This window comes from Grus americana, chromosome 24 (assembly GCF_028858705.1).
Source record: "Grus americana isolate bGruAme1 chromosome 24, bGruAme1.mat, whole genome shotgun sequence".
Classification (NCBI taxonomy): domain Eukaryota; kingdom Metazoa; phylum Chordata; class Aves; order Gruiformes; family Gruidae; genus Grus; species Grus americana.
Window position 1 is genome coordinate 5,101,581 of NC_072875.1, and position 19,213 is coordinate 5,120,793.

Here is a 19,213-nt window from a genome sequence, read left to right on the forward strand (position 1 = left end):
TGCCCTCTATCATTTATAAACCGAATCAATTAAGTGGACAGCGTCACTGCCTCAAGCAACTGGAGCTTGAGAATGGTGGTGTATGACAGTAGTGTACGTTAACCTCTCCTCTTGGGGCTCGTTTGGGGTGCTTGGTTGTCTCCTGTGTTTTGTGGTAGAAACAGTTATACCTTCAGCCCCTTATCTGATACTTTGTGAGAGAATAGTTGCAACAGACTGTCATGGTCTCACCTTTAGTGCTTGGGCACTGTCCCGTCAGGAAAAGGATGGTGTGACATGTTGGACACAGTAGCGGAGGACTGGCCTTGAAGATCTAAAAGATCTCTTCCAGTTCATTGTTGCTTTCATGATGGATGTGCCATAAGGATATAGATAGATCGATTCATTATGCACAATTTGAGTAAAGAGTCAGTTTGTATTTGGCTGAGCTGTTCTATTTATTATACGGCTAAATAAATTGAAGCCCTTTTTCCTCTTGTGGAAATAAATAATCTTTGCTGTCCCAGCCATATGTATAACTTCCATTCCTAACTCACCAGTAAAACATGAATATTGTGGTTATATATTACCTGATTATTAACATTCAGCCAAAATGCACCAGAGCCAGGGTTCCTTGAAACAATATGTGCTTTTGATGGATGAGAGTGCAGAGGAGGAGATGGCAGTTGTGACTCAGTCCTCAATGAGGTTAGAAACCTTCTTGCTGCAATGAAAGTGTGTTCTTGCCAAGGGATCTCAGGAAATGCACCGACTGCCTTCTAGGCAAGCTGGGGTAATTAACTTAAGTGTGGGATATAGCTTTCTGCAGACACATGTGATGTTCCTTTTGAGCATAATAAATCATTTTCATATTAAAAGCTAGAGGAAGAACTGTAGCTGTAAAACCCCCTTTCGTAACAATTCTTGCTGTCCTTGCATATGGTTGGTGGTGAAAGAGTGGTTAGTGAGCTCAGTACTTAAAGGATTAAGCTAATAGCCCCTGCTATTGCTGCAGGGAACCCCAATCTATATGCAAGCCTCTTTTACACTAGGGAGTAAATCACATTAGCTGTTTTATGCTCCATTATTGTAAAGTGGATTCTCATTTGAGATACTGCAGTGGCTTTATGACTCCCTGAGCAAGGAGGTGGACTTTTCCCCTTGCCTAGCTTTAATGGTCCCCCATTCTTGTTGTCTCAGAGAAAGGACAAAAATGAATGCTTGGCAGCCACTGGCCCGGGTGCTTTCTCAGCAGAATGTCCTTAATTAGACTTGGAGAGGTTGCTGCAGATGAAATCCCCAGAGTTTTTGTCTGTGTGTTGTCTTGTGTAGTCCCAGCATTGAAAGAAATTGTTGTTCCTTAGTAGCAGGCATGCCCAGGAAATACGTTTACTTTGATTTTTTTTGTGTGTGTGGTGCTTTTCTGTGAATTTCAGAGCTGAGCTTTCCTTTGAAGCACTGTGAGTTCACTATATATTCAACCTGTGTCATAAAGTCTTATGTGCCAAATACAAAATAACAGTGACTTTGCTGTTATTGGAGGCTTTCTCTTAAAGCACCCTTCACACCCATTGCCTAGGTGTTAGGGGTCACAGGTGCACCTACAAGGTGGCATGGCATGGGTGCTGCGATGGCTGAGGGTTGGTTGTCTTCTGGTGAGGACAGCAAGGCTAACGAGGACGTTTCTGTTGGACAGCGAATGAGGTGCTTTGCCCCTGAGTGGTGCTTTTTTGTCCTCCAGAGCTGAGTGCAGTGAATGGGGAAAGCTGCTGATTTAATAATATAGCTTCAGAGAAGACAACATACTGCAGGAACAGGAGAGAGTGGTTAGAGAGTATCGCGGTGGCCAAAAGGAGTTTTCAAGTGAAATTTCCAAAAAGATGAAGAACTGGTCAGACAATGACACAAGGACGCTTTCCAGGCATCAGGAGCTGCAGAGGAGAGCTTCGCTGTTAATGAGGTTTTTGAATTGGATGTAAAAGGCAAGAACTAAAGAGGAAGGCCATAGTTCTCTGACACCAGCAGGGCCCCAGAGGTTGTTGAGCAAAGGAAGGTAAATGTAAATGGCATACTGAAACGAACCTGTTTTGTCTTGAAGACGTGGTGGATTTACTTGCACTTACCTGATGAAGCAGACAGCTGGATATTCTGGGTGCAGGGACATGTAGGAAAATACTCGTCCTGCCCTGCATGTCTGCTGACCACACTCCAACTCCAAATCAGATGTTTTCTAGTTGTGATTAGCACCAGGTTGTTCCTGCACTGATAAGCCTTGCTGAGAGATATGCACAGCTGCATGCTAGTGTTACTTCCTACCTGTGCTTCTACCTGTGAAAAACATGGGCACATCATAGGGAGCTCAAGGGCAGCACCTATGGGTGCCATCTCAGATAAGCTCATTCTGACTTAGGTTTGCTGGAGCTCTATCTTCCACTGGAGTAGATATTTTGTGTGCTAGGATGTGCACCAGAATTTGGGTATGTCCAAGGTAACATCAGTGTTGAATTTAGATGTGCCTGCCTTTTAAAGTAATGGGAGTTTTGCGGGTTCTTGATTCATGTTATATCTTATACCTTGATTCACGCTGTATGTGACACACTGCATCCTGCCACTGACGTACTGGAGTGATACTGGGTTATATTTATACCTATTACCACTTCAGCTTGTGTCATCACCCAGCATGCACTGGGTGAAGCATGCCTGCTATTTTGGGGAGGAAAAGGCTGCCTTCGCAGTTTCTGTAAATGGTTTAGCATCTTTCATGTTGGCATTGCTTCTCGCTTATGTGCATGCCACTCGTTGGATTGTACTCAAGTATTGGGTTGGTGATGGAATTGCGGTTGATATATTGGGTGATAGGTCTCATAATGTGTGAGTGTCCCTTGGACACAGCAGAACTTCCCATCGAGGTGCTTGCCTTGGTATTTAGCTTGTCTGAAAATGTCTGATGCGTGTGAGGTATGGGGAGAAAAATCAACAATGGCAAAGGATAATCCATGGGCAAATAGTATAGAGAGCAAGCAGAGACAAGCAGAGAGTGTTCCTTTGCATGCCAGCTGTTTGGAAATGCTCATGCCCAACATTTCACATTTATTTCTGCTGAAAATCTAGATCTTTTGAGAGAATAAGTATTTTCTTTACCTGTATCACCCAAACTGCTATTGCTAACTGCCTTAGCGTAGAGGCCACATACCCTAATGTACTCATCGTGATTCTTTTGCACCTAATTTGAAAAAATATTGTGGCTATGTGCTGAGCTGGACATCTGCCATTTCCTTGTGCAGTGAGACATCTCTGTTGAGAGAAGACCACAGGGAAATCGTTAAAATCTTGAGGTGCTGTGGCTGGTAGTGTCACAGCTGTAATGGATACTGAGAGGGGGATTTTCAGAAGAAAGTAAGATCATGCAGGATTAATGAGGCAGAGCATCCTATGGAGGACTAGTGAGCAAAATTATTTTGGTCTTTTCTGACATCAGAGTTGGAAAACTTACTCAGGTGTTTGTGTTTCCTGGCAGTTTTGTTGTCAGTGACTTTGGACCAGATCTTGTTTTCCAGCTCCTGACCTTAACTGCAGGTTTGGTTTCACTTTTGGACCAGCTTTTGGACCAGCTAAACTTCAATTCTTGCTCCTGCCTCGGGCCCTCTTTGTTGCCTGGCCTTGGGACCTCTCTGGGACATGGCCTGTCTGTTCTGATACTGACTTTTCACTGGGCACATCCATGTTTCCAGGGAAATGTGCTTTTCTGTGTATTCTGGTGATGATAAAGTGATGAGAACACTCAGAGATCCAGTCTTTGCTACGAATGCATAGCAGAGAGGCAAATCGTAGGATGTATTTTGAAGTACAGAAGTTGAAAGCATCAGCAAATCGTGCAGCTCCTAATATTGTCTGATTGTTATTGCCACACAATTGACTGGGCTGAGCAGTATATTTTTTTCATTTCTGTGAACAGCAGCAATAACAGTACCATTTATAGAAACTGTATCACAGAGCCACTGAATTTGGCTCAACCTTGCTTTTTTCCCCTAAGATTTCAGATTAGTACTAACCTTTAGAACCATGACAAAACTTGAAATTATTGTTTTTTGCTTTCTTTTCCAACTTTTTGATACTATTTTCTTTGCAGATACTATTCTAATGCCCAGTTTTGTCTATTAAAGACCTGTCTGAACCCTTCAGTCTCCTTTCCACTCAAGTTGTAAGTTACTTGTGCCAAAATGAATCTGCAGGAGTGAGTCAGGATCTTCCTTCAGACCTTCAATATCTGCTTGTAGGGAAGGTCAGCCAAAAATTCTGCTACTTGTTGCACTGTGTGGAATTAGCCAGAACTGTGCCTTTCTTGTTATTCAATCACTGGTTAATTTAATTGCATTATTACTAACAGGATAATTATATTTAAAAGAAAAACCAAACCCAAACCACACAAACTTGAAACCTCTAGCACTTATTTTTATTTTTCTAAGCAATTAGGTAATTGATTAAACTACTGGCTATTGTTAGTGCAATTACCTGAATTGGCTCTTGATTAATAATGACAGTCAAGAAGAAGAGCTGTTTGGGATAAACCAGCCAAAGTACATCAACAGGATAGGCATTTAATTTTATGCAAAACTTGTTGTTACGCTTATGTTACTGATATAAATGCTGTCATGTTTCACACAAGCAGTTGTAGACCCCTTGGTGATTGTATACCTGATAAAATGAGCGACAGAGTTCGGTGAAAGTGGTAGGATTAGGTATGAGATAATCCCTGAATTAATCCTTAATAACATAAGAAGTAGCTTTGAGATAGCTGGATGAAAGGTGCTATGTAGGGATGGATGATATTTATATATCACTGCTTGTGTGTGCTGTAATACATATATATATATATATATATAAAAAAAATAATATTTACTCGTAAATCACCCTGGCTTTCAGTACATGAAGAGCAAGGCTGGTGTTTATCAGTCCTAATCATTGTTTGCTGCACTTCATTTTTTCATACCAACGAGATCCCCTAGCAAAGGCATTGCACGCAGTTACATGTATTTCTCTTTTTCCTTTTCTCCTCAGTGCATTTTGTGGATGTTTTGTATCAAATAGTATTAATGCAGATAGGATTTCTGTTCCTTTATCCCAGAACCTCAGGACGTATGTGGGACCGTGTGGCACATGTGTACTGTGCTGCTCGGTGTGAGATAGCAAATGTTAGGCTCTAGTCACCAATAATGGCATGACTTACTGTCCAGCGATACCCAAAAATATCTTTCCCACAGTTTTTCTTTGTATATGTGGAAGTAATATGATTACTTTTTTCCCCACCATGCAGTTCAGTGACGTTAGCCTGAGAATTTTCTGTACAATTGATTTATATGTTCTGGCCAGGACCAGTGGTACAGTCAGTGCTTGGGTCTGCAAAGCTTATTCGTTGCTGGCAAAATTAGCAGAAGGCAGAAAGTGCCTGCTGCTTTTTTTCTTTTACTCCTTATCTTTTTTTAGTTAGTCAATGACAAGCCAACTGCTAGCATTTATGGGAATAAATTATGACTAAAATAATTTGCATTTAAAATGTAAATGAATGAAAGCGTCAGCAAGGAGCCTTCTGCTTTTTTCCTGGTGCACAGACGGGGTACTGGCGTTGGATCAGCCCAGCGAGACACTCGGTATAAAATAAAGTTAATTGGACTAGCTGAAAAATGAAATAGGCTCTGCCTCATGCTAATTCCTGGGCATGTGATTTAATATGACATTAGAGACGAAGGATTGGGAAGGTGCTGAACCACTGACTAAACCAATCACCAGAGCTGTAAATTATACTTCTGAGATTCCCAATGGCAGATTGAGAGGCCCCAATAAAATTGCGAGAGGTGAATAAAACCTAGCTTGGAAGCAATTTGTCAGGATTTTTGGACTCGCATGAATTAGAGTTTAAGTTTCATTGTTCTTTTTCTATAAGTTGTCTATTGTAACACTGCCTGAATACCAACTGGGGCTGCAGTTTAGTACAAGGTGAAAGCTGCCTGTAGATGTCAAGCCAGTTGGTTCTCGAACAACACCTCTTTCAGACGAATTGAGAAACTGGTGATGTATCTCTGAACATAGTGTTTTCTTGTTGGAAGCTTAAGGTCAATTTTCTGCATCGTTTATTGATTTCTGGGCCTGTAGGTGCCAGAAGGACAATGTGAAGAATGTTTTGTGGCCGGCCTGTGGCCAAGGAAAGAAGAGCAGGAGGCATTCAGTATAATCTTTCCATGCAGGAGGCATTCAGTATAATCCTTCCGTGCAATTGTAGCAATGGTTGACTTGTTTCTCCCTTAATAGGGCACAAAAAGTATTACACAGCAGAATTTGAGCATGGTAAATGAGAATGCACATGTTTGTAAAGCCCCAAACCTGCTTTACTCTGCTAATGTGTTACTGTAGTGCAGTAGCTGATGATAATACCTCATACCTCTGTTCCATGTGTCACACTTGTTTTAATACCTCCATCCTCTTCTTTTTTTTTTTTTTTATAGCCATGTTACTGAAGATCACCTTGTCTTCTGGAGGTAGAAGCACAGTGAACAGGTGAATCTATTCAGCCAGACATTCCTCCAGTAGATCTCTCTCATCATGGAGCACCACAGCAGGGAGGAGATGGACTCAAAAGAGGAAAGTCCTCAGGTGTGGGCTGACTCTGAGCAGGAACAGAATACTGCTCAGGTGACTAGTGCCTTCCAGAGCTCTTGGTTTCTGCTCAGACTGAATTGGGCTCGGTGCGGTGGCTTAGCAAGCAGGCATTCCCATTCGACCATTTTTTATAGTCGGGAAACTCAGCTTTCACATGAGGAGAGATATAAACGTTTCTGCGGTGATTTCAGATTAAAGCTGCATTCAGCGAGCTGTACAAACTGCAGCAGTGAATGCACAGACATCTGAAACGAGCCAAGCGAAACCAGCCAGTGGCTGTAGACATTTCAGTGTCCAAATATATGTATGACTGTGTGGGAAAGTGAAAGGATATTCAGATTAATGAATATTAACAAAATCTGTGGCAGCCCATTTTGATGGCATCAGTCGAATCGGTTGGAACTGTGGGTGGACCTTGGGGAAAGTAATATGAATAATTTTTTTCCAGTCAGATATCTGGGTAGTAGGGAAGGGAGAAATGTTAATTGTTAGTGACTAATACAGTCAGATTCTTATGTATGCAGCTAGGTCCTCTGTCTCCGAGGCAGTGCAGCTGAGAAATTCTAGAAGACTGTAAATTGATTTATTCTTTTGAATATGTTATGACAAGGGTGCTGCCTGTCATCTGACCTGCAAGCTGAGAAATTTTGACTCTCCTGGTAATTTCCAGCTTTGAAATTTGCAAAGAAAGGCACTTTTCAATGGTCTGTGTTCTGTTATCTATACGGTGGGATAACTGTACTGTTGTTTGCATGTGGCAGTTATAAGGCTTAATTAGTATTTGCAGAGTGCTCTCCAAATGTGAAACACTGCATGCATCCTTACCGTAGTGTTTGCGTGAGGATTTATTGTACAGAATCAGCACTTAGCATCCGCAGGGGAGTACCAGGTGTCTTCTGAAACAAAAACTAAAGGTGAAACAAAGTAAATAAAATCTGTAACTGTGGCATCGTTTTATGGGAAAACATTTTATGTGAATATGAATATGGATGCTAAAACTAGGTTTCTCGCTAACTGTCCTATTTTTCCCATGTGCTGAAAATGGTTTTCAGCATGTAAATGGTGTCAAAAGCTAAACATGTTCCCCTTGCCACTGGAATTAAGTATTCTAGCTTGTTTAATTTACGCCGCTAGTTGTTATTTATGATCATAATGCTCTGTCAAAATCAACTTGTTTGGATTTAAATTGCTGCCCTAGATGTAACTTGTTCCAGTAGTCCTTGGAATCATAGCTTAATGCTTTCATTTATATGTTTCTCTGCTTAAATAGTTGAATTTTCCACTGATACTGTATGTACGTACTACAGAGAAGCAATCTAACATATGCTATTGCTGCCTCATGATAGGTGCAATACTATTACTTGAAGCAGTATCAAAGTTAATAGATTCTGTTAGCAGTTCATCACAGAAAAAAATTACCTCCAACGACAGAACTAGCTGAATGAAGTAATTATCATAAATCCAGAAAGGAAAATGAGAATAAAGGGAAACAATATACCAATAAATCCCATAGATACAGCAGTTCAAATCTGAACTTTCTCTTATGAATTTTCAAAGCATCATGGAAGAAGTAAGTATGGGAAGGTGCCCTTTATACCAGTTAAGTCTTGAGTTAAAATGTGGAGTAAAACCAGAAACTGGTGGTAGTTCTTAAGTCCGGATTTCTATGTTGCTAGCATAATTCAGATGAGATTTTAAATGTGTACTATACAGTGAGGTTTTTATTGTTTTCAAAACAATTGGTTAGGTAGTTGGGACACGGGGTAGTCTCTGCTTTCCAAGGCACCTATGTGTCTTGCATTGTTTCCCATAGGCATATGTTTCAGTACAGGATCTGTTTGTCTTCCAGGTGCACTTTGTCCCTGAGGGGGGGACAGTGGCACAGATTGTATACAGTGACGAGCAGGACCGTCCCTCACAGCAGGTGGTCTACACGGCGGATGGCACCTCCTACACCTCCGTGGACACCTCGGAGCATACGCTCGTTTACATCCATCCCGTGGAAGCTACACAGGCATGTGTGGTTCTGAGCCCGCCCCATTTTGGCACTTACTTAGAAAACCAAACAATCTTGTTTGAGATGAAAGCCAGCTACCAGCCAAGTGATACAACTGGAAAATAGCAGGCAGTTGCTCTTAATGTTTTTATCTGCCCATTGCTGAACAGGGACTTCATGCTGTTCATTTTTCTGATGTGCAAACATGGTAAAGGATGTCGAGGCTATGAATTATGGAATGCTGGTTATTTCACTGAAGGTGGATGAAATTATAACTAAATCAAAGGTGTTTTCCAAAACATGGATAATCTCTCCAGAAATTCTGCCTCTGTTGTGTTCAGTAAAATGCTAAGAGTGATCTAAGTGTCCTCTGGAAGAGTCCTTGTTTTGCATAGTATAGTTCTCATAATTGATAGTTACAATAACAGTCATGTCTTTTTGCAGAGGATCTCAGTGTATTCAATCTAACTTTGTAGTCTCTCTTCAGAGAAGTTGTTGATTTTATAGACCTAGGTTCTTTTTCTTCTTCGTAATTATATCAAATACCTTTTTATTTTCTGACAGCATGTGTTTATGTGGAGTTAATATAGTATGCATCTGTATCTCTGTGTGGACAGATAAAAAGAGGAACAGGCATGCTTTGTCGAGAATATTTTATATTGTCTTTGCTGACAGGACAGATTAGGGACGCTACAAAGTGCACGTACATGACACCCGCAGCAGCGCTGGCATAGCCTCGCGCAGCGTGGTCTCTCTCTTGTGCAGTTCTTAGCTGTTATATAAAAGCAACTCCTACATGGTGGGATGTTCTGAAAGGATAAGATGTTTTGAGAGGATATCTGCCAGGAAGTTACTGACCAAGTCACTCAAACTCTGAATACTATAATTTTGTCAAAAGAGGTGTAATATTAAGACACTGCCATGCAACTGAGATGAAATTATCAAAGCGCTAATGGAATTTGTGTTATTCCATGCTTCATTTTGTTGGAGCCAGACTGCTACAAGCTCAGATATTTCAAGTTTTGGCAAGTAAGCAAGGCCAACCTCAGTCAATACTTAGTTTTCATCTGTGCCTTGCATTTTGCTAGGGAGAAGCCCTCCTGTCTGGGCTGTTCTTGCAGGTTACTGTAAGAATATTGGAGTTGGCACGTCTTCTAAGAAATTAACCAACCACTGTCCCGGCCGTATCAAATTCACTTGTAGGATATGCCTGATATGTGCATGCTTTCTTTTGAGGAATGCTCTTGTGAATTTGCAGAAGGATAAAGTTAATAGTTGTCATCTGTCCTGCCCTCAGGTGTTACTTAGCTTTCGTACAGCTGTTGAATTCATTCTGTAGAATTTATCAAATCAGCGATTGGCAAAGTGGTATCTGTATTTAAAATAAAATCCTGTGAAGCACTTTAGGTATATAGATGAAAAGTGCCACATAAATACGCTAATATCTTTTTATGGAGCACTACCCAATTTTAGTTTAATCTCTATGCATGTGGGTTCACATGGGTAAGTTGGATTAGTCTGTTGTGGTAATAGGCACATTAGAAGTTAGCAAATGATCCAATGTGGATCACTTCTTGGTGGCAGGGTAATTTTTGTGTGAGTTGGGAGGAAACAACCCCAAGGCCGGTTTGATAAGCTTTTTTCACTTTGTCTAGACTCTGTTTACAGATCCGTCCCAAGTGGCTTACGTCCAACAGGATGCCACCACCCAGCAGGTAAGAAAGAGACATTAATTTCCTTGGGCCTGAAACTGTTACTGAAGGTAAAGGGACCTTGTTGTGGCGGTAGAGCATAATAACCGATCTCTGAATTTGTCAAATGGCAGTCCTCAGTCATGTGCTGTCATCCCAGTGATCAGGGGCAAAAAGCTTATGATAACAAGCCGCTATTATCTTGGTTAGTGCATGAATGTCAATAGAAAGTTAAGAGAGCTTGAGGTTTTGGTTTGTTTTTTAATTCACATTCAATAAAAATACTCATTTACTGCCCCAAATATAATAAAAACTCTTTTAACAGTGTCTCTTTAAGTTGGCAAGGTGATGTGGCTGACTTTATTTTAATGTCCTTCTGGAAAGACTGGGTCCTTGTACAGATTCAGATCCAAATGCCTTTAAATTCGAAAAGGCTCTCAAGGGATAGAAATTTTGGATCAAATTGTAGATTTACTAGAAACGTCACAGGAAATTAATTGTAAAAGCTGAAGTAGTTCAGTTACTGGCTCCCTTACCTTACCAGGGCATCTCAGGTCTGATGTGCTCGCCAGTGTGAAGTGGGTGAGGAACAGAACAAAATTGGAGCCTGCATTTATAAAGTTTTGATGATTTTTCTTTTTTATCTATCATGGATGTGAAGGTTTTGTTGATAACTTTTACTAGTATCTTTGGGGACTGCATTGTTGTAATCAGGTATAGGTGCTTTCAGATCTAGATTTCTAGTCAAAATTCTCCGCTTGTCATCGAGAATTAAAATCATCACTGCTTGGTGAGTTTTTAATGGCATCTGTGAATTGACACATTAGATCATTACTAATGCTGTCATGAATATTTATTGACAGTCTTGGGGCAGAGTGAAGGGTTGAATGTGCACTGAAAATAAACTTTCTTCTTGCTAAAAGAGCTCTAAACTGTTGAGGCACAGACGGGAAACAATAGGACTGACACAGTAAAGGTGTCACCTGTTTTCTTCCAGTTCTCTGGAGGTGGTCAGAGTGTCATTCTGGAAATCCTATTTAATTGTCTTAAGGCTCATCTTACAAATAAATATATGATTTAATTAAAAGTAGAGATTACTTACATCTGCAGTGCAAATGACACTCAGAGCAGAGACGGTGTGCTGTAACTATCCCACGTTGAGTATCAAGGGCATGAGCACTTGTCTGTGTGTCCTCAGTCCATCCTCCCTTCCAACACTGACAGCAGTCCCAGCAGAGATGTTTGTTTGCCTGTGAATAGTTAGTCCCTCACTGTGGCAGCTCCTGCCTCTGCAGGTGTTTTTACATCAACATTTCATGTGGGACATCCCTGAACTGACAACAGATGTTAAAAATACTAATCAAAGCTCCTCTTGTCTTTGAAAAGAAACTTTATTTTAAAAAGAAGTTGAAAGGTTTTTAAAAGTAATGCCTATGTTCATTGCAAGTGTCTGACATGGAAGTGAAAGTAAGGATATGTTTGAAGTGTGATTAGTAGTAGGAAATGCTAATATGAGGTACAAATAGACACAAGCTTGTGTGAACCTCTCGTTGCTGGCAGACCTGGAGGTGTGCCATTGAATAATGATGCCTCTTCTGTTGCCACTTGGCATCAGAAATGCCAATACCAGACAGCTTGGTTCAGCTGTCGCCTTGGTGGTTTTCTCCTCACTGTCATACAGTTCCCTGAAGTCTTTTTGCTGTGGTTTTTAAGCAGTTTCATAAATTACTCTTCATACCTCTTTAAACAAAACAACTAGATTTGAAGTTTTAAGACTGCCTATCTACTTGTTACGGATTTTCTTGTCTGCTCCTTCACTGTTGGCACAACTCACTGTTCTCAGTTTTATCTGATATTTATTAAACACTCTGTAGAGGGGCAGGGGATTTAATTTTAGTGGAAAAGCTGTTCAACAGTCAGAGGCACAAACTAGAAGCCACAGGATGTCAGCTGTAGAGAAGGATGAAAAATCATGTGGGGTAATGGTGCAAATTCCTGTATAGATGAGCAGGAAACAAGAGACAGGAAAGGTGATTCCTAAGTTCTTAATTCTGCTTTGTTTTATCACTGAATGGGTGGGAGCAGTATGGTAATATGCATTCATTTTCTTGTGACTACACAAAAAAAAGAGTATGAAACCAAGCAAAAATGTATAGTGTGACCAAATAATGTAAAGAAAAAATAATTGTTGGAATTCTCTCATTTGAGTGCTTGATCTTCCAATGAGGTCAATACACACTCTTGTTTTTATAATGGATCTTGATTGACTTGAGCAAAAGAAAGATAGGCAAAAAGAGGAGATGCTGCTTTTTCCTTCTTTACCTTTTCCCTTTAAAAAAAAAATAAAAATTTGGAGATAGAAAAGAAAAATACCCCAAATCACTGTTTTTTCCAAGAGCTAAAGAGCTCCTTGCATCTGTTTTTAGTGCTATTTGAACCCTGGCTGGATAGAACCTGAATTTAAAGCCAAAAGTGGGAAATAGGAAACTTAAAGACTGCAAAATCTAGACTGATTTTTTTGAAGCCTTTCCCTTTGTCCCTGGATCTGCAGGTTTTGTCCAAGTCCATCATCTCTACTAACAACAAAAATTTAAAAAAAAAAAATCATTAAAATGCTGCAGGTTTTGACCTAGTATAGGACTTGAGGGAGCTTTGCATGCAGGGCACTGCCCGTATGTAAGTGACTGATGGAAATGACGCAGTGCTAAAATGAGTGCCTATAATTTTAGGTAACTGTGCTCTTGCCTGCTGCTGCTCAGAGCATGAATCCCACCAACCTGTCCGTGCTCGGCAACGTTGCCGAACCCCCCCAGCAAATGGGTCTGGAGCAGGGTCCACAAGCAGATAGAGTAAGTTGCCAGGCACCCTTTTCTTTTAACTGTACGAGTGCACCGATTTCATTGCTCCATTGTCTCAGGTGGTGAAACATGTCTGAGTGATATGGGAGGAGATGTGAGAAAGCTGTAGCACAGATTTGTACTGTCTTTCATAGTCTCACCATGGAATGTGTGGGGGTTTTTTAGGGAGAGATTGCATATTTAATATACAGAGAAACCTGTTCCACAGATTGTTCTGTCTTGAGCAACCACCTTAAAATACTCTTCTCAGCTTTGAAAAGCAGAGTTAACAGAAGATGTAATGCTGACTGTCACATAGGACTAACGTCCGCTGGGTCTCTTTGCCAATCTTTTAAGACAGCTTTACTGTGTGGAGTATTTCTTGTTCTCTACCTGAGAAACTGGCGTGGGTGATGGAATATCCTGTGCAGTGCACTTCAGTTAATTTTTGCCTTTTTTCCTAGGGAAATAAAGGGATAAACTTGAAAATCAGTGAGAGAGTACAATGCCCTCAACTGTCCTCCATGTCCCGTGGCTTTTATCTAGTCTTCATGTTGTCTCATCCCTTATTGATCTCTACATGTGTGCTCTGGGGGTTGTTTTTGTTTGATTGTATGATAGGAGAGGAAAGACCATGTGCCAAAGTGCGGGTTCTCTTGCTTGTACAGAAGAGGTTAAAATAAAACTTTAGGCTCTAGATGATTTCCACAGAGCCTGGACTTCGATTCAGACCTTCTGTGAGAGTCCAGAACTTCTCTGATTTCAGTTTCTTCTCCTGAGCAGTCAGTCCTTGGCAGGGTAGAGCTAGGTAGTAACACAGAGCTGTCGTCCTGAGTGAGCCTGTCAGCAGCAGTGATGCGCGACATCCCTCAGCAATGGTTTATCATGTTGCTTCACTTTCGCTTGTCCTTCTTTCCATTTCCAAAGGGAGCAGAAAGGTTAGACTAGCAAGAACCTTCATTGCTCGTCTTTGTAAGAGTGTTTTTCCTCGTGAATCAATTTGGATTGTTTGTTGTGAATTCTTTCCTCAGGCATCGTTACGGGTGCATAACCAGGTGTTACCTCCTATGGAGGCAGTGGATGGTTCTGACCCATTAGCACCTCTGCAGAATCAAATGGGAAGGATTGCAACAAAAGAGGAAGATGATGAGGATGAAGATGAGGATGAAGATGGGGAAGACACTGACATGGATGAATGGGATCCGGATCCACCTCGACCCTTTGATCCCAATGATTTGTGTAAGCATATGAAGTAGTATGTAGAGTATTGGCTGCCCTCCCTTCTTTTCTTTCCCCTCCATCCACCCTCTAGTAAATGGAGCTGAAAAGCATTCAGATTTTAGCAGTAATAAGTAAACCCCTTTATACCCAGAAACATTGACTTGTATTGAGCTGTCTTACTGAAAAGACAAGGTTCTATCTTAGGTGGAGCCTCTGAGCTACTTTGTTCTTCATTTTGCAGGAGTCTGCTCTCTCTAATGTTTTAAAATGTAGTCAGACTATTGGAATAAATGCTCCATAGCTGAGGCAAAGATGTTTAGAGAGAGATAAGGCTGTCTCTTCTGAGCTGGTGCGTGTCTGCCTGACAGTCATGTCCTCTCTGACTTTGCGTTGTAGGGTGTGAAGAGTGCAATAACGCGCATCCTTCTGTGTGTCCAAAACACGGACCTTTGCATCCGATCCCAAACCGGCCTGTGCTGACCAGGGCGAGAGCCAGCCTCCCCTTGGTGCTCTATATAGACAGGTTTTTGGGAGGAGTGTTCTCCAAAAGGCGTATCCCCAAACGCACGCAGTTTGGACCTGTGGAAGGACCCTTGGTTAGACAAACTGAACTCAAAGACTGTTATATTCATTTGAAGGTAAGAGTGCATGTGTGCGGGAGAAGAGTGCTTAAGCTCTGATTTTTCATGTGTGTGTCACTCTGCCTTGATCAGTTACTTCACTGGAGATGTTCTTTTGTTACTTCTATCTCCAAATATAACTTGGAAATACCCAGATTGCTTTGGCTTGAAATCTACTCTGTTATTCAGGGAGACACAGTAATTGTGGTGAATATTCTGGCATTATGGTGTTATGATATATACAACTTTAATGTGGAGCGCTGTGAATCACTCTCCCATGGGGTGAAGCAGCATCTGGACATAAAAATAGCAGCCCTCTCTGAGGATGTTTTGCAGCCATTATTTTGTGTCATGCTGTAACTTAAGTTAAAAATATTTTTCTTCCCCCTTTTTCCCTCCTCTCCCCCACAAGATGTAGGGGAGAGGACATGTTTTTCTCCCCTTCCCCATGCCAAGTCATTGGTGTGAGGTATAATGCATTTGACTCACTTTTATCCATTTACTTACTGGTTTCATTATGGGAATTGGTCCTTTATTTGCTGGAGATCAGGTCTGCAGTCTTAGGGGCGCTGGTCTCTGATGGTAAGTGTCTGACAAGGAAGTTGTGACCACAGGCAGATTCACTAACCCAGCAGCAGTTCAGCTAAAGAAGCACTGCTTCCAGCTTGAGGCAGTGTCACAAGTCAGGAAACGAAAGGAGAAGGGGGTCTGCCAGTTAGAAACATCTGACAACTGATGTCGTGTAGCCTACTAAAGCTACGGCTTCTTTTGTGCCTCACTTGTAGCTACACGTCAACTACTATGTCTGACCCTTTTAATGAATGCTTCTTGCCCTTGAAAGCCACGGAAGGGTCTATCGTGTCTCCCTAGTTAGATCTCTACCTGTTCTTAAGCATTTTTCTCAGTGCTGCCTGTTTCTGGATCCCTGTTAGCAAAGAGAGCGAATTAACTATGCCTTCATTGCTTTCTTGATGTAAAAGTTGCATGGGCGCAGTAGTGGTTTTTTTGTGGTTTTTGTTTGGGGTTTTTTGGTGGGGTTTTTTTTTTTTTTTTTTTTTTTTTTGAAACTCAAATTCTTTTGAACCTGCTGCCAGGCAGTTTAGTCACATGTAACTGGATTTTGCTTCAGGTGTCTCTTGATAAGGGTGACAGAAAAGACAGAGATTTGCAAGAGGACCTGTGGTTTGAACTTTCTAGCGAGGCTCTCTGTAACTGGATGATGTTTGTGCGTCCGGCTCAAAACCATTTGGAGCAGAACCTAGTAGCGTATCAGTACGGCCACCATATTTATTACACAACCATTAAAAACGTGGAGCCCAAGCAGGAACTCAAGGTATGGCATTGCTCGTGTTTTGTGACTCATTTTTCTGCTGATGAAATCAAATCTTAGAGTTGCGACCTAATAAGTGCATCTCCAAGTGCCAGAAATGATTGCTGTAAATAATTTTAGGGCTGGTTTTCCTCTGATAAAGTGCACGATGGCCCGAATCAAATGTCACTGAAGTCAGTTAGTAGTTAGTCACCGATTTATGGGTTTTAAATGAGCTTTGGCTCAGGTCAAAAATGAGGAAGTTGAAAATAAGAGTATGTAAATGATTTGTCTGTCACTGTCATGCTTTACACTGCATGTATTTTGCTGATGCAATCTAATTTTTATTGCAGCAGTCTTGTTCTTTTTAGTTCTGGATGCCCTTTCCAGTTAGTCCTGTGTGCCCTTGACTTGTTTTCTGGTGCCTTAAGTGAATCTGGTCTCTCACTTTCCTGGAACTTTTGAAACTTTGCATGTGGAAAATGATAAAGGATATTGTGACTTCCCTGTGAGTTACTTTTTGTTCCCTCTAAAAATGTATTGATTACTTTGAGCTCAAAGCAGCGTGGCTGGCTGAGATGGCCTTCGTTTTCAACATCTTTTGGGGAACTGGGGGTAACCAAGAAACTTTGATATCAGGAAATCGTTGTTCTTCTTCAAATCTTTTATTGCACATAAATTTCAACAATTTACCAAAAACAAGTTTAAACACACTTAGCTAAATCAGGGCAAAAGTGCTTACACACTGATGATGATTTTTAAGAGTAGGATTCTTTTTGGTTTCTCTGAAATCAGTCTTTAAGCCGAATCACTAGAAAACTTGTTAATCCATTTTAAGGGTATGCAAACATAATTTTCTCAATCAATTTGAAATCAGACTTTAATTAAATCTGTACAGACCTGCCTGTAGAAGCACCATTTTTCTTGCTTCATGTGTTGGTAGTGTCTTTTGGGGAAAAATTGGTTGGATAATTGAAAGCTAATTACCTAGGCTCCATAATGTGTTTTCCTCCCCAAGTAGTACATTCATATAAACTTCGTCCAAAGATTGAGCTAGGAGGATCAGTCAGTTAAAGCTGAGAACTTCCGTATAGCACGACAGGTGAGTAGTAGTCTAGGGGCTCCAGGCTTTGTTCTTTGTCCAGCTAGTGAGATGCCTGCAAAGTAACACGCACCTGCTAGTGAGTCTTTGACGGAGCTAGAAATGTCACTCATCACTGCTGTGAAAACACCTGAGGCCCACTGCAAGTTCAAACTTGCCCAGGTCTTTAATATTGAAAATCTGTTCATGCCTTCTTGAAGAAATCTCTTCTGGAATGGAACCTTTTAAATTAAGCAGTAAGATAAAATGAGAAATGATGCAAGAATTTTCAGCTAAATGTGAGCATCTGATTTTAGGCTCTAATAAACTTTGTCTTTCTGCCTCCTGTGGTTCTCTCTGCTGAAGGCTTGCTAAATCCCTCTTACAAAGAAAGCGGGTCCAGTACGCTGCAGCCTGGCCGTTCTTTGTCATACTGCTCCAATCCTTCAGAAGTTCAGAAACATTTTAAATGAGTCTCTGTGGACAGCGCTGCCTATTGTCTATGCAAAGAAAGCAGGAAAGAAATGGGAAATCCCCCAAGTTAAAAACTTCTCTTGGTACAACAACTAACAGTACTCTAACATCCATCCTTTACAATCATGCAGTTGGGTCTAGAGAGAGTAATCTTATTTCCTTTAGAACTACCGGTAGCCATGTGTGAGATTAACATTCATATTTGGAGGCCATACCTTAAAATTAAATGGATATGCTTTCTGAGCAAAGCTCTTTTATTCCTCAGCAGGGGCATATTGATCTCAATAGGCTTTATTATTGAGGATGAAAGGAGCAATCAGAGTTAGTGGTTGAGGCGAGTGAAGTAAATGTATTGCTTAAAAACCATTTTCAAATGAATTCCCCTTAGTTCTGGTTCCATCTAAGCAAGCATTCTGTTATCTTGTGTCCCTGCTGCAGGTGTGGTACGCTGCCTCTTATGCAGAGTTTGTGAACCAGAAGATCCATGACATATCTGAGGAGGAAAGGAAGGGTAACTTGGGCTCTTCTGCTCTCTGTTTCTGCAGCGTGATGGTGGTTGGGTGTTGTACTTCTTAGTTTCAAGTGTACAGCCTGCATAGTGCTCCCAAGTTTCTGCTAGGTTGAAGAAAAGTTGAACCAGATAATCTAGATTGTATTATTGGGACTTATTTCTGCTAACTTTTCGCATGCTAATATTACTATAATTTAACCTTCTGCCTCAGTTTGTGGGAAGCATTAGGTTGCTGCTGGAAAGAGGTATGTTTCTGTCCTTGATGTCTAATGTTGAGTCTGTGTCATAAACCGATGTGCTACTGCTTTACATTGAGAAATTTCTCTTGACCTCCCCAAACTTATGCCAGGGATACAATCCTGTAGGTGCTCTCTTCCATACAAGGGTATATTTCAAAATCTCCCTGAATTTCAAGCAGCGTGTATAGTCCATATGAATTGTCCCCAGTGACCTTTTTGTTTTTCTGTGATGAGCTGTAGTCATGCCACAGTGCAGAGGGGATAAAAGCAAAGCTAAATGGAGCAGTCTTGGATATTCTGCAGTCTGTCTAACCTTCAGGGGAGAAATATGGCCCACAGAGGACAGAAAGGCTTGAGGGGGGGAAAAAAAAAAAGTGAGGCGTTTAATTGGTGGTGACTGAAATGCTGTTATTGACATTTCCAATTGAACGTAGTTCTCAGAGAGCAAGAGAAGAACTGGCCGTGTTACGAGTGCAATCGTCGCTTCATGAGCTCCGAGCAGCTCCAGCAGCACCTCAACTCCCATGATGAGAAGCTGGACTTCTTCAGCAGGTACCAAAAGCTTTAGCTTTGTCTCTGTATTGCTATGGGGCTTCCCCAA

The 19,213-nt window shown here is 41.2% G+C and overlaps 1 protein-coding gene across 11 annotated transcripts in view; it reads left to right on the forward strand.

The window, feature by feature from the left end:
* The window catches only part of PRDM10 (PR/SET domain 10), a 45,398-nt gene that overhangs the window by 3,295 nt on the left and 22,890 nt on the right, over window positions 1–19,213 (forward strand). For 3 of the 11 annotated variants that reach the window (XM_054802807.1, XM_054802806.1, XM_054802810.1), the window contains exons 2-10: window positions 6,480–6,666; window positions 8,483–8,647; window positions 10,285–10,344; window positions 13,050–13,169; window positions 14,189–14,396; window positions 14,775–15,016; window positions 16,128–16,331; window positions 18,301–18,373; window positions 19,047–19,164. In XM_054802807.1, the coding sequence (XP_054658782.1) occupies window positions 6,577–6,666; window positions 8,483–8,647; window positions 10,285–10,344; window positions 13,050–13,169; window positions 14,189–14,396; window positions 14,775–15,016; window positions 16,128–16,331; window positions 18,301–18,373; window positions 19,047–19,164 (1,280 nt within the window). In that variant the 5' untranslated portion in view covers window positions 6,480–6,576. Of the gene's footprint in view, window positions 1–4,108; window positions 4,262–4,485; window positions 5,628–6,479; window positions 6,667–8,482; window positions 8,648–10,284; window positions 10,345–13,049; window positions 13,170–14,188; window positions 14,397–14,774; window positions 15,017–16,127; window positions 16,332–18,300; window positions 18,374–19,046; window positions 19,165–19,213 lie in introns of those variants that run through there. The other 8 variants (XM_054802816.1, XM_054802818.1, XM_054802814.1 and 5 more) reach the window with 6 other exon arrangements.